Raw genomic sequence first — 20,330 nt, forward strand, 5'->3', positions numbered from 1 at the left:
AAGTTAAGCCTCACAATAACAAAAAGGCAGCTACTCTTATTCTGGAATAAATTGACCTGGGCAAGGGAGAGATGTAGGATTAGCAATGCTTATATAAATATTTACACAACCCCATGGGCCCAAAAGTGGCACTATTGTGTATTTTAAATTGCATTGCTCATGAAAAGGTCCCTTTTGTTAAAAACCTGCCAGCATTTCTGTTTAGAATAGAGTGAAAGAGTTGCTAAAATTAAGGCTATTTCCTGCTCAGTGCAGATGTGTTTCTCTGGATGAGAAACTTCAGAAAACTCTTTCTAGATCCAGGTCTTTGGTGTGGTAAGAAGTGAGGATTTACAAAGGGTAGGAAATCTGGTTTAAACAATCTCGGTCTTCATTGCGTGGTTCAGATCACACAGTGTCCAAGTACTGGAGACTTTACATTGACCTTTTGAAAGACTTGAGTTGCCATATACGAGAGGAATCTCTAACGAAAAGGAACTGGAGGGAAGGCTCTGTATTTTCCCCTAAATGAAAGAACACAGGTTGGTTGTGTCCTTTAGAGAAGGATATGCTAACAGTAGATCAAGAGGCACTGTAATTCTGACTGTGTGTGAAATAAGTTTGAGGAGATGTTTTCACAGCCTAGCATTAAGCAGTTAAATTCCAAAGTTAGTCTCACCTGTCTGCCCAGACAGGCATTTGAGAGAATGAACTTATTTTTGCTTGAGAGAAGGAAAGTTTGCTTTCCTTGTACAGAGAGATTTGATTTGCTTGTTTAATTTGTAATGGGCCCTTTTCTTGCAGAAACTAATCCATGCATACTGGGTAGATGATTGTGAAGCTGTGACTTGCCAGCATGATCGGTTGCAGTGTGTTCCCTCCTTGTGATTCTGCTGTGTATTTTTATTATGCGTTTAAACTTTAGAGCTGTGCGTGGGTCTGGGTGAGGGCATTGGGTCACACACACCCAGGGTTGGCTCTCCCCACTTCTCCCCACTTCAGCCCAGGCTGGCCACACCGTGGGGGTGTGTTGTACCCACTGGGACAGCAGTGACAGGCAGAGGGGAAGGAAGAGGTGGCCAAGGGTGGGCAGGATTTTCCAGGACTCTGCTAAGACACACGTCTGTGTGGCTGACACCCGGGGTTTGCTGTCTGAGAGGACATTCCAGAACTCCCAAATAAGGCCTCCCAAACTCTAGTATAGCATTTATATGCACATGAATAAATTAGGGCCCAAAATTATGACATTTCAGCTTGTAGAGCAAGCAGGTGGCAAGGTGTAAATCTCCAGGAAGCTGATCCGTTGTGGATATTTTGTTCTTTCTCAGATGCAAAGTGCTTTCAGGACAATTATTAAGGGAAAGTTCATGGTGACTAGAGTTGGATTAGTCACTGGAAAATGTGTGAGTTTCTGCAGAATCTTCCAAGAATCCCTTGAGTGAAGGGATGATTCACAGCCAGGAGAATTTATACTCTCAGAAATCTGTGGTGCCGTCCTTGAATGTGCAAGGATGTAATACAAGCATGCTCATTTCAGGGAAGATTCTGTTTGAGGACAGAAGATGATTTCTCTGGTTTTGAATACCTAGGAATGTTTTTCTTTTTTTTTTTTCACATGAAGATGTGACCTGGTTTTGCAAAATGAAATAAACCATATTTTAATCCCTGAATTTTTGGAAAAGAGAGGTCACCTGTTTTTTTCATTTTTTATTTATTGCAAAAGACTCCAGACTAAAAATAACTAGTGCCAATTTAGTTGTGCAAGCTCATAACAAGAAATAGGTTTAAAGCATCAGAGGGCCATGTTTAGAAAAAGTTAAATACCAGCTGTGAAACTGCTGTTTCTGTATGCAGACTGAGAGGTCAGGGTGTAGGTAAGGTTGAAAGAGAAAAGGAAGAGATATGTTAGTATTAATTTATTCTGAAAACTTTCTCAGAGGATGAAGTACCTGGGTTGGGGAGTGGCAGAGGTGCAGACCTCGTGTCGATGCAATTGCAAAATTATGAAGCAGAGGAATAAAGGCTATACTTAAATTGAAGCTTTGATGCTTGTGACACACCACAGTACAACAATAGTAACCATTTCTATTTTCTGCAGCCCAGACCTTCATTAATGCAATAGGACTATCTTGTATCTTTTTTTCATTTATAACAGAAACCCGTGTTTGACAATGCATAACATGTTATTTTAGAATTAATGTGAACTGCTTATTTCACATTGTCTCACTTCTCTAGTTTTATATGTAATATTTTCCCAGAGTTTGTAGAACAAAACGACCATTTTCTAAATACATTTGCCATCTCAAAGTCATTTAGCAGTACTGATTTTTCATTTAACCTACAGAAAAGGTTTATCAAGTGTTAAGTTCACTTGAGATTTTCTTTGCTGAAAAGAGGACATCTTACAGAATTTGTCCTCTAGAACATGATTAGAAAACCCAAACATAAAATGAAGTTGAATTTTTATGTTTCGCAGGTATGTTAAGAAAGGGAGTGTGGAAACTAAAACCAGACTTAATAAATTAATGTTAAAAGTAAAATTAGAACCTGTGAGATCTGCACTGTTTTTTCTCAGTCTCTATGATTGCCCTGTGCTTTCAGACTGTGTTACACTGCCAAGCAGGAATCACTAGTTTCTGCCAAATGTTGCACCTGGATATTTAATGATCAAAGCTTGTTACAGAAGCAGTGCATCTGAAATAGGGTCATGTAGATATCAGCACCAGATCAGGCCACATTCAATTGACAGGGTGAAGGGAAATGGAGGGATCTGTAATTTAATGTAATGGCAGTTTTCTGTGTGTTGCCACAGGCAGTGCTGGTCTGCCTAACAAGGGTTTTTTATCTTTGTTGTTTTATTTTGTGAACTTTATCCAGCAGCATCTTTGCCTTGAAATTAAATTTTGATAATTTTGCTTTTAAAATCTTTGCTAAAATGACCTGCCAAAGAGAGCAAATTTTGATGCTATACATCCTTTTGGCTGTCAGATACATTGGGGAACTTCAAAAACTAATATCTAAGAGAGTGTTCATGCATGTGGCTCACATTCTTAAACATTGATTTTTTTTTTTTTTCCTATGTGTTAAACAGCTGAGTCATTTATTTAGTAGAATTGTTAATGTCAATGTAAATGTCTTCTGTGGTGGAAAACTTTTTTTTTTCCCCATTGGAGAAGATGGTATAAACATTTATGGATCTGTACCTCTCTGGGAGAAGTGATGAGCATCTACATATCCTGCTGAGAAGTGTGAAATGAGTGCTTTGTTTGTCTTGAATATTAGACTTAATCTTGCTGATTTCTAGTAGTGACCTTTGTTTTCCTTACTGCTAGCAGAATTTCTTTGTCTGAATTTCCTTACTGTTCCAGACTTAAAGTAATAAATAAACTCATATTGAAAACCCTGAGTCTCCATTCTGTCATTTGCTTTCTGTATTCTGAATCTGTTAAAGAACAGTTATGTCATTGCAAATGTGAATCTACTTCTTGCTCTTTGTGGAGTAGCTTCACAAAGGAACACTAAAATTCACCTTTTTTTTGTGTTTTGAAATGGCTGTATTTCAGCTGTTAGCCAGGGGATCTTTGTGTAAGTCTTCAGCTGAGTACATGGAGCTTGGTTTCTGTGGTCAAATGAAAAAATGAACATGTGTAGCCTCTAGCTCTTTTCAAACAATGTCTTCCCTCTAGCAGCTCAGTTCCGCAATGTCTGATGCTAACTTAAACGAGCAGACTTCCTGCCACGGCCAGCCAGTGAAACGGGGATGGAATGAGCTGCACAGACCTGAGCACCCCTTAATTGGTTGATCAAAGTGAGTGTGAGATGTAGGTACTCCATCTTTTCCCCGAAGTCAGGTTTATATGCCAACATTTTTGTTTTGTTTTGTTGCATGGAGCAGAATGGAAACTTTTATGGGCACATATGTAAATTTTGCCCTATTATGTCATTTTGTGGAGGTGGCCTTTAATTTTTAATATGAAAACAGTAGCCAGGTGTACAGCCCTGTGAATTCAGAGCTCGAACTGGGAAGCACTGTAACATGGAGCTCTACTGAGCAATCCAGTGAGAAGTTATGAATTTAGTAGTAATTTGTTGTTACTGTACATAACAGCTCTGTGTGACCTGATTATGTAAAACCCTGTGAGTTTAAAAGGTACACTTCTCTAAACCTGATGTCAGTCACTGAGCTAAATCCCCAGAGGACCCCTTGGAAAGGTGGTCACGGGTGCTTTCTCAAGGCGTACCACACTGTTTCTCATGTTTCATCCTTGTAACTATGCTTTCAGAAGTTTTCTGGCTTCTCTGTAATGACTTCCTTGGGTCGCTGACTGTCTCAGTAAACATGTGTTTATATGAGCTGAATTACTTTCCCTACCGCATCTGGACGGCCATGCTGCAGGACATTTCTGCTTTCTTGTGACTTTGTCCTCCGAGAGAAGCCTCACCTTGTTCCCTCTAGAGTCACGTGTGATTTGTGTTTCATTGCTGCTCTGAATAAAAGAGGCTGTTAATACACACCTTGTGTAGTTAATATTTAATTCTGCAGAAGTGAGAGCAGAGCCATTGTCCTCACTAGCTACTATGAAGTGCATTTGCAAAAAGATACTAAAGGCTTTCTTCATTCACTGGGCACTCACTTGAACACAGCCTCTGTTGCAGTGGGCAGTTTCTGCCTTTCTAAAATGAACTACTTTGGAATATTTTGTAATGCAAATTGTTGGAAAAAAAATCTGGTTCTGAGTGTGGAATGTTGCTATACATATATACACAAGAAATGCAATTACATTCATAGACAGAATAGCCATCCCATGTCTTGGCGCACACAGCCTGGGTGATCAGAGTCCCTTATTTTCTTCTTCAAAACATTGCCAGTGGTTTCACTTAAGCCTTCTTGAGACTTACTGAAATAATGCTCACAGCATGATTTCTGACTCTAAGCCTCCTCTGAATCTCTCTGTAGGCTTTTTCTTTTCCTTCATTAAGTACATGACTGAGCTCTGATCCAAGCACCATTTGTAGCCACAGACACTGAAAAACTCCCAGGGAATTAGAGCTTTGAATGTTATCTTACAGAACTCTGTAGTCCATTGTGACAGATTCAGGTAAACTTCTACACTATTAATCTAGACTTTTCTCTCAAGGGTACCTTGATAGGTTGACAGCCTCTAAGGTTTTTATGACCCATGCATTTATATACAATCAGCCTGATGTTCCAGTGTAACATTACCTGCCTTGACCAAAGGTGTTCTTGCAAACACTCCAGTGAACTTAGATGGGCACTTCCAGCTCACAGAAGGTTCTCTGCTGCTGGCACTGGCTGGTTTTCAACAGGATCTGTTCCCTAACCCACCTGTCTGTTCAGGTGGTGGGTGGTTGTGTTCCCACCCAGAGGTGGGTGGTGGGTGACCATGTGGCAGACAGAGACAGAACTTTGCCCTTTAAATAGCTGGTTGTTCTCTCCTGGAATGAGGAGCACAGTGTTGTGTATAACAGTGTAATGTTTTGTTTTTTTTTTCTGTTTTTCTCTTGACATAGTTTTCTACCTTTGGTTGTCTTGTATGATGTCTTCCACTCAACTTGCAGGGCACCTGCTGCAGTGAAACACAGGTTCTGTTTTACCCTCTACCTCCAAGTGTGACTGAAGGAAATGTAACAGGAATTTGTACCTGCAAGTGTGTGACTGAACATGACCACTGCTGCCAGGTTATTTGAATGGAGATCAGTGGAGATGTTGAGGATCAAAAGTTTATTGTTAAGTTCATGGCAATAAAGAGCTCTGGCAGGTGTCCTGGAAGGCACTGAGCAATTAATCTGTGCAGTCTCAGGAACGTATCTGTGTAGTAGTGTAATGATCCATTGAATTCACTGATTTGCCAAACAACACACAGCAGCAGGAGCTGAAGTTCAGCAGCTTCAGGCTCTGAACTGCCTCGAATGCACGGCCAGATCAGGGCCTGAGACAGGATGGGAATTGAAAGTGCCTTGGAGTCTGGTCTCCTTAAAGAGCCACTTGAGGGAGGTGTCAGAATCAATCCATGACTGATGAGGCTGCTAAGGAGATCCTTTCAACCTGCGGAAATAATCACATAAAGGAATGGATGAAATGTAAACTAATTGTGGGTTTTAGAGTGGCACTAGACTTCTGCAAACTGTTTGGCTGGGGACTGGCTGTGCTGGGGGATCACTCTCCTTGTCTTGCTGGATGTGAGTCAATTTCTCTACAGGGCATACTTTGATTCATGTTTCCTTGAGAAATGTTTTAATCTTCTTTCACCTTTCTTGTGGAAGTTGCACCTGCAATGTATTGGATTTGATTTGACTCTGCGAGGTGCATGTGTCCAGGTCTGTGGTTTTTTTGGGTGTATCAGGCCCCAGGAATATGTGTCTGAGAAGCCAGGGCAGGATATGGCTCTGCAATTTGCCTGTGGGATTAAGAAGGAGGAAAGCTCCAGTACTTCAAAGCAGTACAAAGATAGAGTGTCTGAGGTGCTGTGCCTGCATTCTGGAATAGGTATGAAATTACATTTTAATTGTTCAGTGACAGATTGTGCTATAAAAAGTTCACAGTAACTGCGTAACAGCTAAATTGGTACAGCTGATTTACTAATCTGAGTCTGAAACATGTTGCAGCTTTTCCTGGTCTGCTACTTTCTTGGTATGGTTGGAATCAGCCATTCTGGAGTTAGTGGGCATCACATGGAGGGTGCCAGGTGACTCCAGACTACCTGTGGAGGACACAGAGCTTAGAGCAAGACCAGAATTAATGCTTGGTGTTTATATTTCTCTTTTCTCCCTTTGATTCTCTACATTGTTTTTTCTTTCAACAATGTAGAGTAATACATCCTAACCAACATTATGAAATGTCATTAAAATACGTACAGGTAGTTTCCATTCATTTTCTGAAACTATAATATGTATTATATCTTTATTTCTATAAAAATTGAAAGAATGTTTAATAAAACTTGTGTTTTGTACCTGTTTCTTTCATTTTCTAAGCAAACATAATGATGTCTTGCCTGAATTTTGTAGGTTGTATAGAATATGTTGCCTGAAAAGAACAGGGATGTTAAATTTTGAATTTGAGGTTTTCTTCCTTCTCTCACCCAATTTTGTTCTCTTGCTGAATCATTCCTTTGTTTACTGAATGTTTAGCAATTAGGGTATAGTGAAACTCTTTCTGAAAAAACAGTTGGAGAAGCCATAATATGTCTGTGCATACAAAAATCCTTGTGCCTCTATGTATATACACATAGGTTCATGCAGGAGAAGGGGATGGTGGGGTTGAAAGGCTGTAATGCAAGGAGACTGTAGTGAGTGCATGTAACTGAGGGGAGACATTGGGTAAGTTTGTGTGCTTATTTCACAGGTCAGTGTGAGGTAAGAGCCCCTGGAAATGACAACAGCAGTGCAGGTTGTGAAATCTCTTTTATCGCTGCTGATAGTTTGTACTTTGAGAGGGCCTTTTGTTCTGTTGTTCATGTGTGTAGATTTATAGGAGTCTGAAAGGAAAGGTGTGATTCACTTTGAAGTTAAAACTGTGTTTTTCAGCAGGGATTTGTTGTGTGAAGGGGAAACAGAAGAGGTGGCTGGGGTTGCACTTGCCAATGGCTAGAATGAGCCAGCCTAGTGTGCAGTCCCATGCCATTTACTGCAGCCTTGCAATCTCCTCCCCTCTCTATTTGGGTACTTTCTATCTCTGCATTCTGACTCTTCTCTGCTGATATTAATATAAATTGGTGGGTTAAGATCAACTTTTTCAGATGGTGACGTTTAGGATGTTAATTTGAATACATCTTTAGGGATCTAAGTGACACTCTGAATGGTAAGGGGATCAGAGTCACTATTAAGGGCTTTTGGTTCCTGGTCATTTATAGGCACAACATGAATTTATTTTAGAAGTTTGCATCTAAATTTAGGGGTCTTGACCAATCAGATATGCAGATCTTAGGAGATGTTTTCATGGTTTGAGAGGGATGCTGACACATTAAAATCTCTACCCTGAGAATAATGATGCTTGGAAAAATTAATTTAAGAAAAAATTTTGATTAGAATCCTATGATTAGTTCAGGTTAACCTTTGAGGTCTCATTTTCGCAGTGTTAAGTTGTTTAATCACTATGAGAAAGGAGTTTCTGGTAGAAGTTTGGCCTGGGATACTTTGCAGAGAATAAGAAGTTCCAAGATGAATTAATTATCAGGATTTTCTTGCTGAGCTTCCTTGTTTGTCTATCCATGTTGGCATCGTAGAAATGCAACATTACACAGGTGGAAGCTTTACCATTGTTCAGCTCACCCTCCGCTGCAGCAGAGCTGCTGTTTCATTATGTTACTAATGGTCTTCTGTTACTGATGAGGTGCTCATTTAAAACAGGGGGTTTATATTGTGGCATTCTTAAGTGCATGGACAGAAATCCTCAGCTGTTTTCCTTGAATCTTGCTAGGTCTGATAAACACATTTCAAGAGCAGCCATGAAATATTTTTCTTCACTCTTCATCCTGTAGCTCGTAAGTCAAGACTGTCCAGAAGTGGAAAGAGCTGTTTATGTCTCTGGTCCACAGGCAGAGCAAAACCACTTCCTCAGTTTTCTAATAAGCATCTTATCTTGAGAGCACACATATTTCTATTTCAGTGCTGTCTCACTCCTGTTCTGCAGGCCCTGTAGCAAGGGTTTGAAAAAAGGGAGCTGACTTGGGAAAGTGTGTGCTTGTCCAGCATTCCCATTCTGCTGTGTTCCAGTGCATACCTGTGTTCTCTGGAGAGCAGCGAGGTGAAAGTGCTACAACAGGTTATGTTAAATAACACAGATCTCTCCAGAGCTGACCATGAGAAAACTCACATTTTAATTATTAAGTTTGATTTTCTCTTTATATTCCTACTGCAAATATTTTTCTTGAAAGTACCAGTGATTGCACTAGCTGACAGGGTTGGCTGGCTATCTAAGATATATGTAACTTTTAGGTAGGTAAGGTAGAATCATATATTTTCTTTTTTTTTCTAAACAGTTGTCATGGAAATTGGAAATTACTTTCTTAGAGTCAATGCTATTTTTGAAATCACATTTTCTGTGACCCAAAGGGCCATGTGTATGCATGCTGTCCATGGATAATCAGTGACAGTGAAATAATAAAAATATGACAGGTTATTTTTCTTCTTCTGGATCTTTTCTACTATTGTCTGTTACTATTTACTTGTGGATTTATGGATTGCAAGCTGGTGCAATTTTCATTTCCTTTGCAATACAGATCTGCAAGTTTATATATTTATATTTATATATAAAAATATATATATATTTTTTAATATGTATGTGCATACTTTGAGTTATCCATCTTACCATTTCAGGCTCTGTGTTTGTACTGACTGAATGTTGTTTCCTTTCAGTGGATCTAATGGAAATAAAAGAAATTCGCCCGGGAAAGAATTCAAAGGACTTTGAACGTTGCAAAGCAAGGCAGAGAGAAGAACACTGCTTTACTATTTTTTATGGTACCCAGTTTGTCCTCAACACCTTAAGTTTAGCAGGTACTTTTATCTTCTTTCTTCTTTAAAGCTACTGATTGAACAAGTCAAACACATTGATGGAACAGGAATGCACAGAATACTGTGGTTTTAACTTCTACGGTTCAGGAGTGCACCAGAAGCTTAAAATCTGGAGACAGACCTTTTATTCAGTCTTCTTGTCTGTGACCTGCTGCATTTGGAATGTTTCACTTTCAAATGGTGTGTCGTGTGAGTGTCGTTTCTGATCTTTTCTAGCAGGGTAGACTTGCTGGTTAACTATCTCCAGTAAGATTTTCAGCACTGAAGAGCAGAGGTGACATTGCCCTCTTTAAAGACAGCTATTCACTGTGGCCAGAATATTGTCCTGACACTTTCAGTCTGGCCAAAATGGTTTTGGAAACAATAGTCATAAAAAGTTAGAGACTGCAGCTGTATCAGAGAAATTTTTCTATCACCTATGAGCAATTGCAGACTAATTTGGAAAAATGAAGTTCTAGTTTGAGTTATTTGTGTGCATGTCACCTGGTAATACTAAACCTCTTCTAAATAAGTACTATGGGACCATAAATAGAACTGGAAGGTGATAAATTGAAAATGAAGAGATCTGTGTGAAACAAAAGGAATTTGTATCTTGTATCTATAGAAAGGGTTGGGGCACTTTTTACTTCAAGCAAGATTATCCAGGGTCACAAGCCCAAAGATTTTGAAATAAAAAGGGATATAAATTCTTACAGTACAGGCTGAATACAGTTTCAAACTAGTGGAATTTACAAAGAGATTTCTTTTATAAAATGTTTGTAATGGTGTTGGTGTAGAACCATACAGACAATTTACTTGGAGACGTAGTTCTTTCTGTCCTGAGCAGGAACGTGCTTATCCATTTAAACTATTAATTGGAAAATCTTAATGTGAGAAAAGGGGAGTGCTTTTTAAGTGTTTTAATGCTGAGAGCTTTTATTTTTTTTATTATTTATGGAATGAATTTCCTACAGATTGCAGTATTAGAAGACAAATTTTTTGCAGTTGAATGCTTTCAAAATGAAAGACTGCTTGTGACTAATCCGTCCTTAGAGGTTTTAAACTTAAGTAAGTTTTACCATTGTTGACTGAAGTCTGTGAAAATTTTGAGTAAGTGGCGGTGTTTACATGCAGTTGTACCAGAGACTTCAGCTGGATTTCCTCTGACAGCCCCCCCAGTCCCTCCCCCATGGCAGTTCTCAAAGCACACCTTTGCCAATACTTTGGAAACACTTGGTACCATGAGATGTTGCTGTAATGCTGAACTGCAGAACAACATGATATAACTTTCAATTAAGGGGGAAATCCTTTTCCTTGTGGAAGGGCTTTGTCATGGGTTCTTAAAACAATATAAAAGAATTGTTACTTGAAGGGAATGGTAACTATTATAAAGGGCAGAATTGTCTTGGGAGAAGAATTGGTTTGGCAGTGGTAGTGGGTGTTCTTTCCGAAATTGTAACTAAATGAAAAACATTTCCATGGGGAGCTGAGACTGGGCTCCAGCTTCATCCTTGGGGGATAAAGCATTGTTTGAAAGTTTAAATGAAATGTAATCTTCACCTTTTGAAAAACTGGTTTGCTTTGAAGGCTGTTAAAAGATCTCAGCTCTTGTGTGAAAATAATTTTTTAGAGCTGGTTTAATTGAAGAATGCCTTCATGCAATTTTGGAGCCAGCCTGCTAAATCAAATGGACTTTGCCCAGCTGAGGGCTTTAATGATTGCATCTCATGCAAGGTTCTTTCAGCTTAGCTGGTATTTCCTAGGGAAAGCTGTTCCCAGCAGGCAGTTCCTCATCTTGCTTCTGTTGGGTTGAAGAATCATCAAATGCAATCATGATAAATGATGAGAAGGACTCTTCTGGTTTGGGAAATGGAAAGACAAACTAAATTTTAAACAAAACAGAGCAGTGATCTACTAATTTGCAGGGTTGGGAGGAAGATGTACCTGGCTTCTAGCTAAGGCACGTGAGAAATTTTAGGCCTTCTTAAACTTGTATTAAAATGTTCTATATAAGCCACACCAGTTTTGTACATCGCTCCCTTTCTGTTCCTCTTGCCTCAGATTAGTCTGGAACAATCTGTGTTTAGAGGCATGGTTAAGGTAGATAGGAGGTGGTTATGTCAAAGCCAGTATATTGCAATTTTGTTGTAGGTTGCTGGGAATATAATGAACCAGCTTTATGCTATAGCAGTACTGGGTTCTTTTGCCTGTGTCCTTGAAGTTGCTATGATCTAGGCCCTGGACTTCTGCTGCTTTGGAGACAGATGATAAGAAAACGAATTTTGATTGTGTTACTGCAGGAACTCAGCAGTAGTTTTATACTGTTTTTGCTGAAATCCTGAAACTTTCCTGCTCTGATAAGAAATCTTGTAAAATGAGGTATTTTTTTGTCAGAGCTTACCTATCCCCAAGTTATGCTGTTTTTTATTAGCTTTATTAGTAGCAACATGAAGTTATGCAATAATATTTATCAAAGAGGAAGGTTAGTCAGCAGCTTTGTATACTAGGGTTTATATAAGCAAGTTCTGTCTTGATTTTTTGTTGATTTTGATTTGATGTTTACCATAGTATATTTTTTTTTTCAGCTGACTCTAAAGATGATACTGATAAATGGTTGTGTGGCTTGAATATCTTGTATCAAGAGGTCATGAGTGCTCCCACACCTGCAATCACAGAGAGGTACGTGGATGTGTTTTCGCTTAGTGAGACTGGGAATTGAAAGTGGAAAATCTGAATGAAATTTTTAAGGTGCAGCAAGTGGTGCTTGCCAGTTACATTAAGAACACTCTCCAGTTAGTGTATGACACTGAAAGCTCACATGGAAATTCTCAATGTCTATTTTGCTACATACGTGCTCTAGAGTCACACTCTGCTTCATACACTAATGTGAACTTGTATTTCACCTTGTACTGTGCACCCAAAACAAAATCTCTTCATGAGATCACAAGAACACCTGGTGTTTGTGTGTTGGCTTCTTGGAAAATTCAAATGTCAGCCATATGAAGGTGAAACTGCACCCTTAATCTTCAGAGGATGTTGCACGTGAAACTGCTCAGGCTCAGATTGCCGGTTCTGTTGACAAGGTTTCAGTGATACCCCATTGCTTTTCATCACTGCTGGCATTTTTGTTTGTGGCCACTGCTGTTACTTGTTGTGAGGATATGCTCTGCCCTTGCTTGCTCCCTGACCAAACTGTGGCTTTGACACTGATGTTGTCAGACAAGAGTAATTCCTACTGAGGCTGAAGATCAGCTTAGCAGTGCATTCATCCTTTAGGTCAAAATTGTGTGTATATATATGTACGTAGTTACTATTGATGCAACTAATAGTATTTTACTGTGCATCTAAAACTGACATGCACTGTGATGACGATTTTCCTTAAAATTGTCTAAACCCCTCTCCCTTCCCTCTAGTTTTTAATTTTTATGCATCTAACAGATATCTAAGCCAGCAGCTCAAAGATAAATCTGGCAGAAATCACTGACTTTATGGAGTTACTCCAGTTTAGATTAGCTGAAGTTTTGGCTCACTTTATCCTCTTACATTTTTACAGCTTCTGGTTACTCATTCTTTTCTGTCCTGCCCACCCTTCCCCTTCCTGTGTTGTTTACGTGACTTTAAAATGCAGCAGAAAAGTACATATTTACAAGTGTGGTTAAAAAAACTGGCTGGATCCTTAGATGCTGCACTAGAAATGTTTTTGCTTTACTAAAAGAAATGAATCTTAAGACTTTTAAGTACTTCTATTGAGTTTTGTCTGTGGATTTTGAAATTTCATTGGCTGTATATTCTTTATAATTCTTAGATTTATTTCTTTTTTCTCCCTCCTTTCCACAAGCTGGCTGAGAAAGCAGATCTATTCTGTTGATCAAACTAGAAAAAATAGGTAAGAAGCTCTGTCTTTTTTCAGATGTTTATAGTAAACTTTTGTTTCAGATTCTAACATGGAATGAAAAGAAATAAAGAATTTATTGTCCAAAATGTCGAATATGAGACCCCTGAAAATTGCATTTGCCCTTGCTTTTGCTAAACACCATGTGTCCATAGCACTCACTCAGGTTTATATACGTGGTATAATGAGGAAACAAATGATGAAAACGAAGTATTTTAAATTTTAGCCTAGAATTACTTCGCCAAAACGAATGAGCAGTGTGTTACTGTAGAGGTTGAACGCAGCTGTGCAGGTACCTCAGGTTGCTTGCTTTGTAGAGGCCTTTGCCCTTTCACAGCCGAGTAGGAGCTGCTTGGACTGTGCAACCTGCTGTGAGCTCTCCTGTGCAGCTGTGCCACCAGGACTTCCCTCATTGCTGAGCTGTGTTTGCATTGGAGTGGCCAGGCTCTAACACAGACAGACCAGAACCAGCAACTGGCCTGGCCATGGGCTTGTCTCTGCCATGTATTTGAACAGACCAAAGCCAAAGAATCACCTCCAACCTGGTGCTTCTCATGTGAAAGAAGTCCTGTGGGTTATAGCTCCCAGTGTGATGTATGGCTTCATGTGTTTGAATTTCAGTAGTTCCTTTCAGGTCCATATGTGATGTGGGTTTGTAGCTTTTACACACAAAGGAGACCTTTTTTTAAAATTAATTCAGCTGCACACCTCTCCTTAGAGTTACCAGAAATCATATGACACTGAGAAGAATGTTAACCTTTCCTCCCCTCTGTGTTACTATTTCACCATGATTTTTCTCTTTGTCTGGAATGTGCATTTGTTTCTGAAGTGTAGAAAGGCTCATGCTTTTCCTTTCATGTTCACCTTTTCCCAAAAGCAAACTGCCGTGTGGTGTTTCATTGTGCGATTGAGGCCGTGTTATTGCAGGAAGTCACACCCTTGTGCAGACAGCCTGTGGCACTCTGCAGGGTGAGCTGAGACCCCACTTCAGATCTGTGTTTCCTAAACTGGCCACAGCTGGGAAGGGGACAGTCCCATCCTTTACTGGATATTGACTTGTACCTCCTGATGCATTTTGAGAACTAACTCTGCAATGGGTGTGTTGTGGGGGTTCACAAAACAAAAGCAAATGTTTGGATGGAGCAGCTGTGGCTGACAGTAGGTGTCTGCTGAAGAGGTTTCATTTGTTGCTTTAGGGTTGTTCTACTGCTACAATGCAGTTTGGTTGGGACCAAGGAGACTTGCACTGTGGAGAGGGTAGTTTTTCTTTCTCTTCCTAGATGATTCATGCTCTTAGAAAAATTCAGGAAAGGAGTTTGGACTGAGCTCCGTTGTGTTTAGAGCTGTGTTTTTTAGGGAGGTTAATTGTAAAGGTTAGGCTTCCAGGCAAGTGCTGTTCCACAGGTTGAGTTTTTTTCTGGTGGTAATGAAGTCCCAGCTGTTTGTTTTCTCTTGCACTTATCTGGCCAGAGGAAATTGCTTGTGCTTGGTGTTTAGGGTACAAGTGGAGTTCTCGTTCTTGCTTCTAATAGTGGTTTTTTCCAGAGGTCTGGCGACAAGGCGGAAAGCCAGGAATTTCCTGAGTTCTAATCTGGCTTGGGCATGGACTTTGGCTTAGTTCCTTCTTGCTTTGCCTCTTTCTCTCTCTACACAATGGAGATGAGAATATCTCACGGGGTAGCTGCTTGTGTGGACACTGTAGAATGGAAGTGTTACTTCCATCTATGTGGTAATTGTTCTCTTGCTTTCAAGCAACTTTGTTCTGACCCTGGATTTGCAGAGGTTTAGTGGTTCTGAATTGCTCTGTAGGTCAAGGCAGGGCACCTCAGTCTTGTTTTGTTGCTTGCTTTAATATTTTGTGGGCTTCAGCAATAGGACTCACAGGTCTTGTAGCTGTGCTCTCTTGACTTGCTGCCTTGCTGTTATCTAGAATACTTTGGTTTTTGAAGTGTTGCTGGGATATCACTGGGCATTCTGAAACTCTGCAAAAAGAATCAGCAGGTCTGTGTAAATGGAACTGGAAGGGAAGACTTTGTTGGGAGAGGAGGATGAGATCATGTTCAGATGTTGCTGAAGGGAAGAGCCTTGCTGGTGTAAATCAGTGGTACCAGACTGAACAACATCTGGAGAAAAAGGTTAAAACGGTATGGAAAATTGGATCTTTTTATTTTCTGTTTGTGCTCATCTGTTTGGTACAGCCTTTGTACGATGTTTTCTGTGTCTGGAATCTAGTTTCAGTGGAAGAAAGGCTGCAGTTCATCGGAGCATGTATAAACATCTACATTTGAGCTGATCATCTCGATCTGATTGATTGTTGAGCGAGAAATAGATATCTCTGCAACACGGTTCTTTTCATCCCAACATGGATGTCCAAATTAATTGAAATGCCTGTTTCTCCATGTCTAGCTTGCTTCCATGTAGGTGTTAAGTTTATAGAAGTTTATGGGTATGTGAGATGATCCCTACCCAAAATGTTTCAATAGTCACATTTCACATTTTTGTGTTGATAGGAAATATATGAGTAGCTGACTAGAGACAACACAACTGTGGTGATTTTGCTATCTTTTTTTTTATCCTTTTTTTTTCCCCCAGTATCAGTCTTAGAGAGCTGAAAACTGTCCTTCCCCAAGTAAACTTCAAAGTGAGCAGCATGAAGTACTTGAAGGATAAATTTGCGGTAATTACCTGATTACTTTAACGTGTTTGGTATTATCTGATAGGTGTTGATGTTTCTTTTTAGGACACTTTCTATATTTTTGATTCATATCATGTACCGTTAAATAAATTATATTGATTAATTTCTCTGGTTGGCTTTGCCTGTATCTGAGGATATAAGGAAATACAGACATAGATGTTCCTTCTTTCTATTGCGTGGTTGACCAAAGCCAGCACTGGGTTTTAAGCTCCAGTACTGGGCAAGTACATAGAAAAGTATTTTGTCTTTCTGTTTTTTCTACATGAATTTTATCTTAATTTTTTTTTAAAAATATGATCAAATAATAACCTCTTCTTTCCAACTAATGCCAATATTAATAACTTTTGAAGGTCATTCCATTCCTACAGGAACCTAGAATATCCCCACCCTTTCCTGCTTTCCAACTCTCCACCCCTAAAGCAGACATTCTTGTTTCTGCTTCCCCAGGTAACAATGAGTAAATGAGGCTCTACTTCTCTCTCAGTTGTGGAAATGGAGTGAGGGTGCAAAGTGCAAGGCCAAAGATGGGGACTAGGAGCACTGTCATAAGCCATCTGTTTTCTTGTTTTCATTCTTAAAAACATAAATAAATTTAAAAATCCCAAGTGGTTAAAAACAAAGTTTTTAACAAAGTTGGAGTAGAACAGAATGCATGAGAGAATGCCAACTGGAGTAAGAGTAACTTGTTCACTGTGCGAGTTCAGGGAATTCGGAATTCACTGCACGCTTCTTTCTGTTGTAGGAAATAGGTGCTCAAAAGGAAGAGCTTACTTTTGAACAATTTCATTTGTTCTACAAGAAAATCATGTTTGAACAACAAAAATTGGTAAGCTTTTCATAAATGGTCTTCATACTGTTCAACTGCTGCATCATAATAGTGAGAGCTGATTATCTTTTTGTTTCTTATTTTATTTTTTTCCTCATTCTTGTAACAGAAAAAGGGTGCAGTGCTGTACCTGATGTGTAGATAACAGTCACTATCAGCAATTGGCCTAAGAAGATGAATAAGTTATTCATGTTGATTCTTGTGTGTTGGTAGTAGAGATAGGCAGAGATACAGGGTTTTTAGGAAGAATTCTTCTTGTGAGTTTGTTCAGGATGCAGAATGTCTTTTCATTAGGTTTGGCTGATCTTTTTTATGATAGAAGCAATTCCATATTCCAGATTACCAGCAGTAAGTCCATTACAGTCCATCAGACAGTCCTTGGGAGGCATAAATGCAGTGGAATTACATTTTAGCTAATTTAAGTGGGCAACTGCCTGACTACTGTTTCCTTGTGTTCACTGTACGGATTCATGAAGCTGGTGGAAACTGCACACATTTTGTGACTCTGAAAGTTAGGAACCCTTTAAAACTGTGTGAAAACATATAATTTGAAATTACTTGCATGAATGTCTTTGTTGACTATGTTCTTATTGTGTATTCAACTTTAATTTTGCAGATGCTAAATTAGAAGCTCCGATAGTCAAAGTCAGTGCTGTTTTTCTGCCAATAGAGCTTGTGCTGTTAAAAAATGATGCTGAAATCATGGTGGAGTGATAAAAACCCCTAGATTTACTGATGTGGTTTTAGTTTTGGCCATGAAAGTCCTGTTAATTAGCTTGAGCAGAAAGCTGAAGCGTTAAACACACAGTAAGGAGCCTCTCTGACTTTGTTAAGCTCTTGTTATTGCCCTGTGTGAATCATTGCAAAGAAAGATCTCAATTTGTTTACAAGTGCTTCGGTCAATTGATAAGTTTCCTGCAATCTCTAATGATGCTGTGCCAAGCTAGAAACCATTAAGGTTTTATATTCACTTGAATAAATATGATGGATGATACTTAACTCCAGTTTTTCTGGGATAGCAAACAATAAAAGCTCCCCAGAAATTTGGCTATTTGTATAAGGTGCTTTATCTAAGCAAGTATTTTGCCTGAGAATTGTGTTCACATTGAAAGGCCTGAAGTGCAGTTGCCAGCCTTGGCAGTATGCTTTTTTAAATGCATTTAATTACAAATGTGTCTTGCCAATTTGTATGCAACTTCTCTAGAGCAGACAGGCATTTATTTCCCCTTTCCAAACCAATCGACATTATTAGATGGACTTAGATGGAAAATTGGATATTCTTTTATTATTTATTCTTTTTCCCTTTTTTATGTTTGTTCTTTTTTTGTTTGTTTGTTTTTTGTTTGTTTTAAGATTCTTGATGAATTCAAAAAGGATTCCTCTGTTTTCATTCTTGGGTGAGACTCTTCATTTGTATTATTTTTCCACATTTTCATATGGTCGTAGTGTTGCAGGATTGTTTTTTAATTACCTCACTGTTTTTTTAAATTTTATTTATTTTTTTTGTTTTGATGTTTTAGTAAGTGAAAAGAAATCATGTATATTTTTGCATTCAGAAAGGTGAACTTACATTGGAAGTAAGTCCTGGTGATTGTTTTTTACTTTCTGACTACAAAAATGGTATGGACTGAAGTTACCTGTCCTCTGAATTTATAAAGAACTGAACAGAGCGATGGAAGGACAATTTGATGCAGATATTTTAGCTTCAGTCTGGAGAGTGGTGTGGTGCACAGGCTTTGCCTAGACCTGAGCTGAATGCTGACAGTGATGGTTTCTGCATCTTCCACTTGACAGACTTGACAGTTTAAGTAAGATGTGTATGGCATGAAGAAGAGGTCACAGGCAGTGCTAACCCATTGATTGTGGATTAAACCAGTTTCTCTCTTGACTATTACACTAACAGATGAAGCAAGTAACTTAAAAAATTTGCTCTGAGTGTACTGAGTATTTCCTTAGCTCTGGGTCTTGTCATTAATTAAACCGTGAGACTGCTTAAAAGCATGGATTTATAAGCACCTTCCTGGTACCAGATGCTGCTGTGTTTGTGACTCACAAAAGGCAAATCAGTGATATCACTTTCCCTTGGTGCAGGTGCACCTTGTCTCCTTTTTCAGAAGATTTTGGTCTATCACAGTAGTTAATCTAAATATTGCATAGAAGGAATTACTTGTGGAAGTGTGGCTCTGTGATAATTTAAAAGAAGGTTTTCCACAGACCTCAACTAAACTTACGAACAGCCCGGTCAAGTTAATGCAGGTCATTTGCTTCAAAGCAACAAGTACAGATTTGGTGCTTTTCCCAATGAATCACTCTGAAAAGTACATCAGGAATCCAGGAGGCTCAAAACACAGTAATTGGATAATACAGTATTACAAGCCTACTCTAAATCCCACTGAAATTGTAAAAAGTCTCTTGCTGGTGGCAGCACCTTTGTACTGTAAATCCAAGATACAAATCCATGTCATCTTCTGCTGTAATATCTGATTACCCTCTGCTATTTCTTTAGCTTCACTCTCCTTTTCTTTTTTTAAAGAAATACTGACCGTCCAGATGCTTCAGCAGTTCACCTCCATGACTTCCAGAGATTCCTGCTACACGAGCAGCAGGTGGGAAGGTTACAGAAATACTGAGCTCTTTTTCTTGGGGTTGTATCACAGAATTCTGTGCTCATTAAAAAGAAATGTGAAGTGTCATAGAATATGATTGATGTCACTGTAATAGTGGGCCTTGGAAAGATTTTTCCTTTGTTGCCATTGAAGTCCACAAGAACTCTTACTTTTCATCTGTGTAAAGCCTCTGAAGGTGTACCAGAGGACCAGAGGGAGGACAAAGTAAATGAGGTTTTAACAAGCCTCCCCTTAGTCATGTAGATAAACAGACAAGGTTAGAAGTAAATGCTATGTGCAGTCAGAGATGAATGCCTGGCCTGGTGGCTGCTGTCACCAGAGGCACACTGGGGCAATGCCTTGGCCATGGCCCCATTTTTGCAGCTCTCACATTGCTGCCTGCCTGCATTCCAGTCAAAGGTAATTTCCTATTGAATGGTGCCAGTTAGATGTCCCGTGCCAGCAAGCACTTAAGGATGAAGGCAGGGATTGGAAATGTGTCTTCATGGATTTCTGTAATGTTATTTAGCACAGACTCCATGGGAAAAAATGGTGCAATATTTGCTAGGCACTGCTGAGCTCCAGGTTTCAAATGTGATTGAAAAGTGAGACCTACACTTCCTGTATAAGCTTGCTACTTTCTTTTTCTCCCAATTTCACAGTTTTCAAAGGATGTTCAGATTGCACTTAGAAATGAGAGAGATTATAGTTAAGGCATGTCCAAGGAGGCCAGCTTTTTTCTGCCTGGCAATGCATAGATGTACTTAGGTAGTGTGTATGTATTTGTAGATCTCTCTGTTCCTTGTTTGATTTTTGTAC

The 20,330-nt window shown here is 39.2% G+C and overlaps 1 protein-coding gene across 1 annotated transcript in view; it reads left to right on the top strand.

Moving 5' to 3' along the window:
• The window catches only part of PLCG2 (phospholipase C gamma 2), a gene marked incomplete at its 5' end in the record, with an annotated part of 50,716 nt that overhangs the window by 3,184 nt on the left and 27,202 nt on the right, over positions 1–20,330 (top strand). The window contains 7 exons of the mRNA XM_082290249.1: positions 9,355–9,495; positions 12,078–12,171; positions 13,331–13,378; positions 15,977–16,061; positions 16,822–16,905; positions 18,259–18,302; positions 19,439–19,511. Of these exons, the coding sequence (XP_082146375.1) occupies positions 9,355–9,495; positions 12,078–12,171; positions 13,331–13,378; positions 15,977–16,061; positions 16,822–16,905; positions 18,259–18,302; positions 19,439–19,511 (569 nt within the window). The remainder of the gene's footprint in view (positions 1–9,354; positions 9,496–12,077; positions 12,172–13,330; positions 13,379–15,976; positions 16,062–16,821; positions 16,906–18,258; positions 18,303–19,438; positions 19,512–20,330) is intronic.

This window comes from Coloeus monedula, assembly GCF_965178545.1.
Source record: "Coloeus monedula genome assembly, chromosome: 13".
NCBI lineage: Eukaryota > Metazoa > Chordata > Aves > Passeriformes > Corvidae > Coloeus > Coloeus monedula.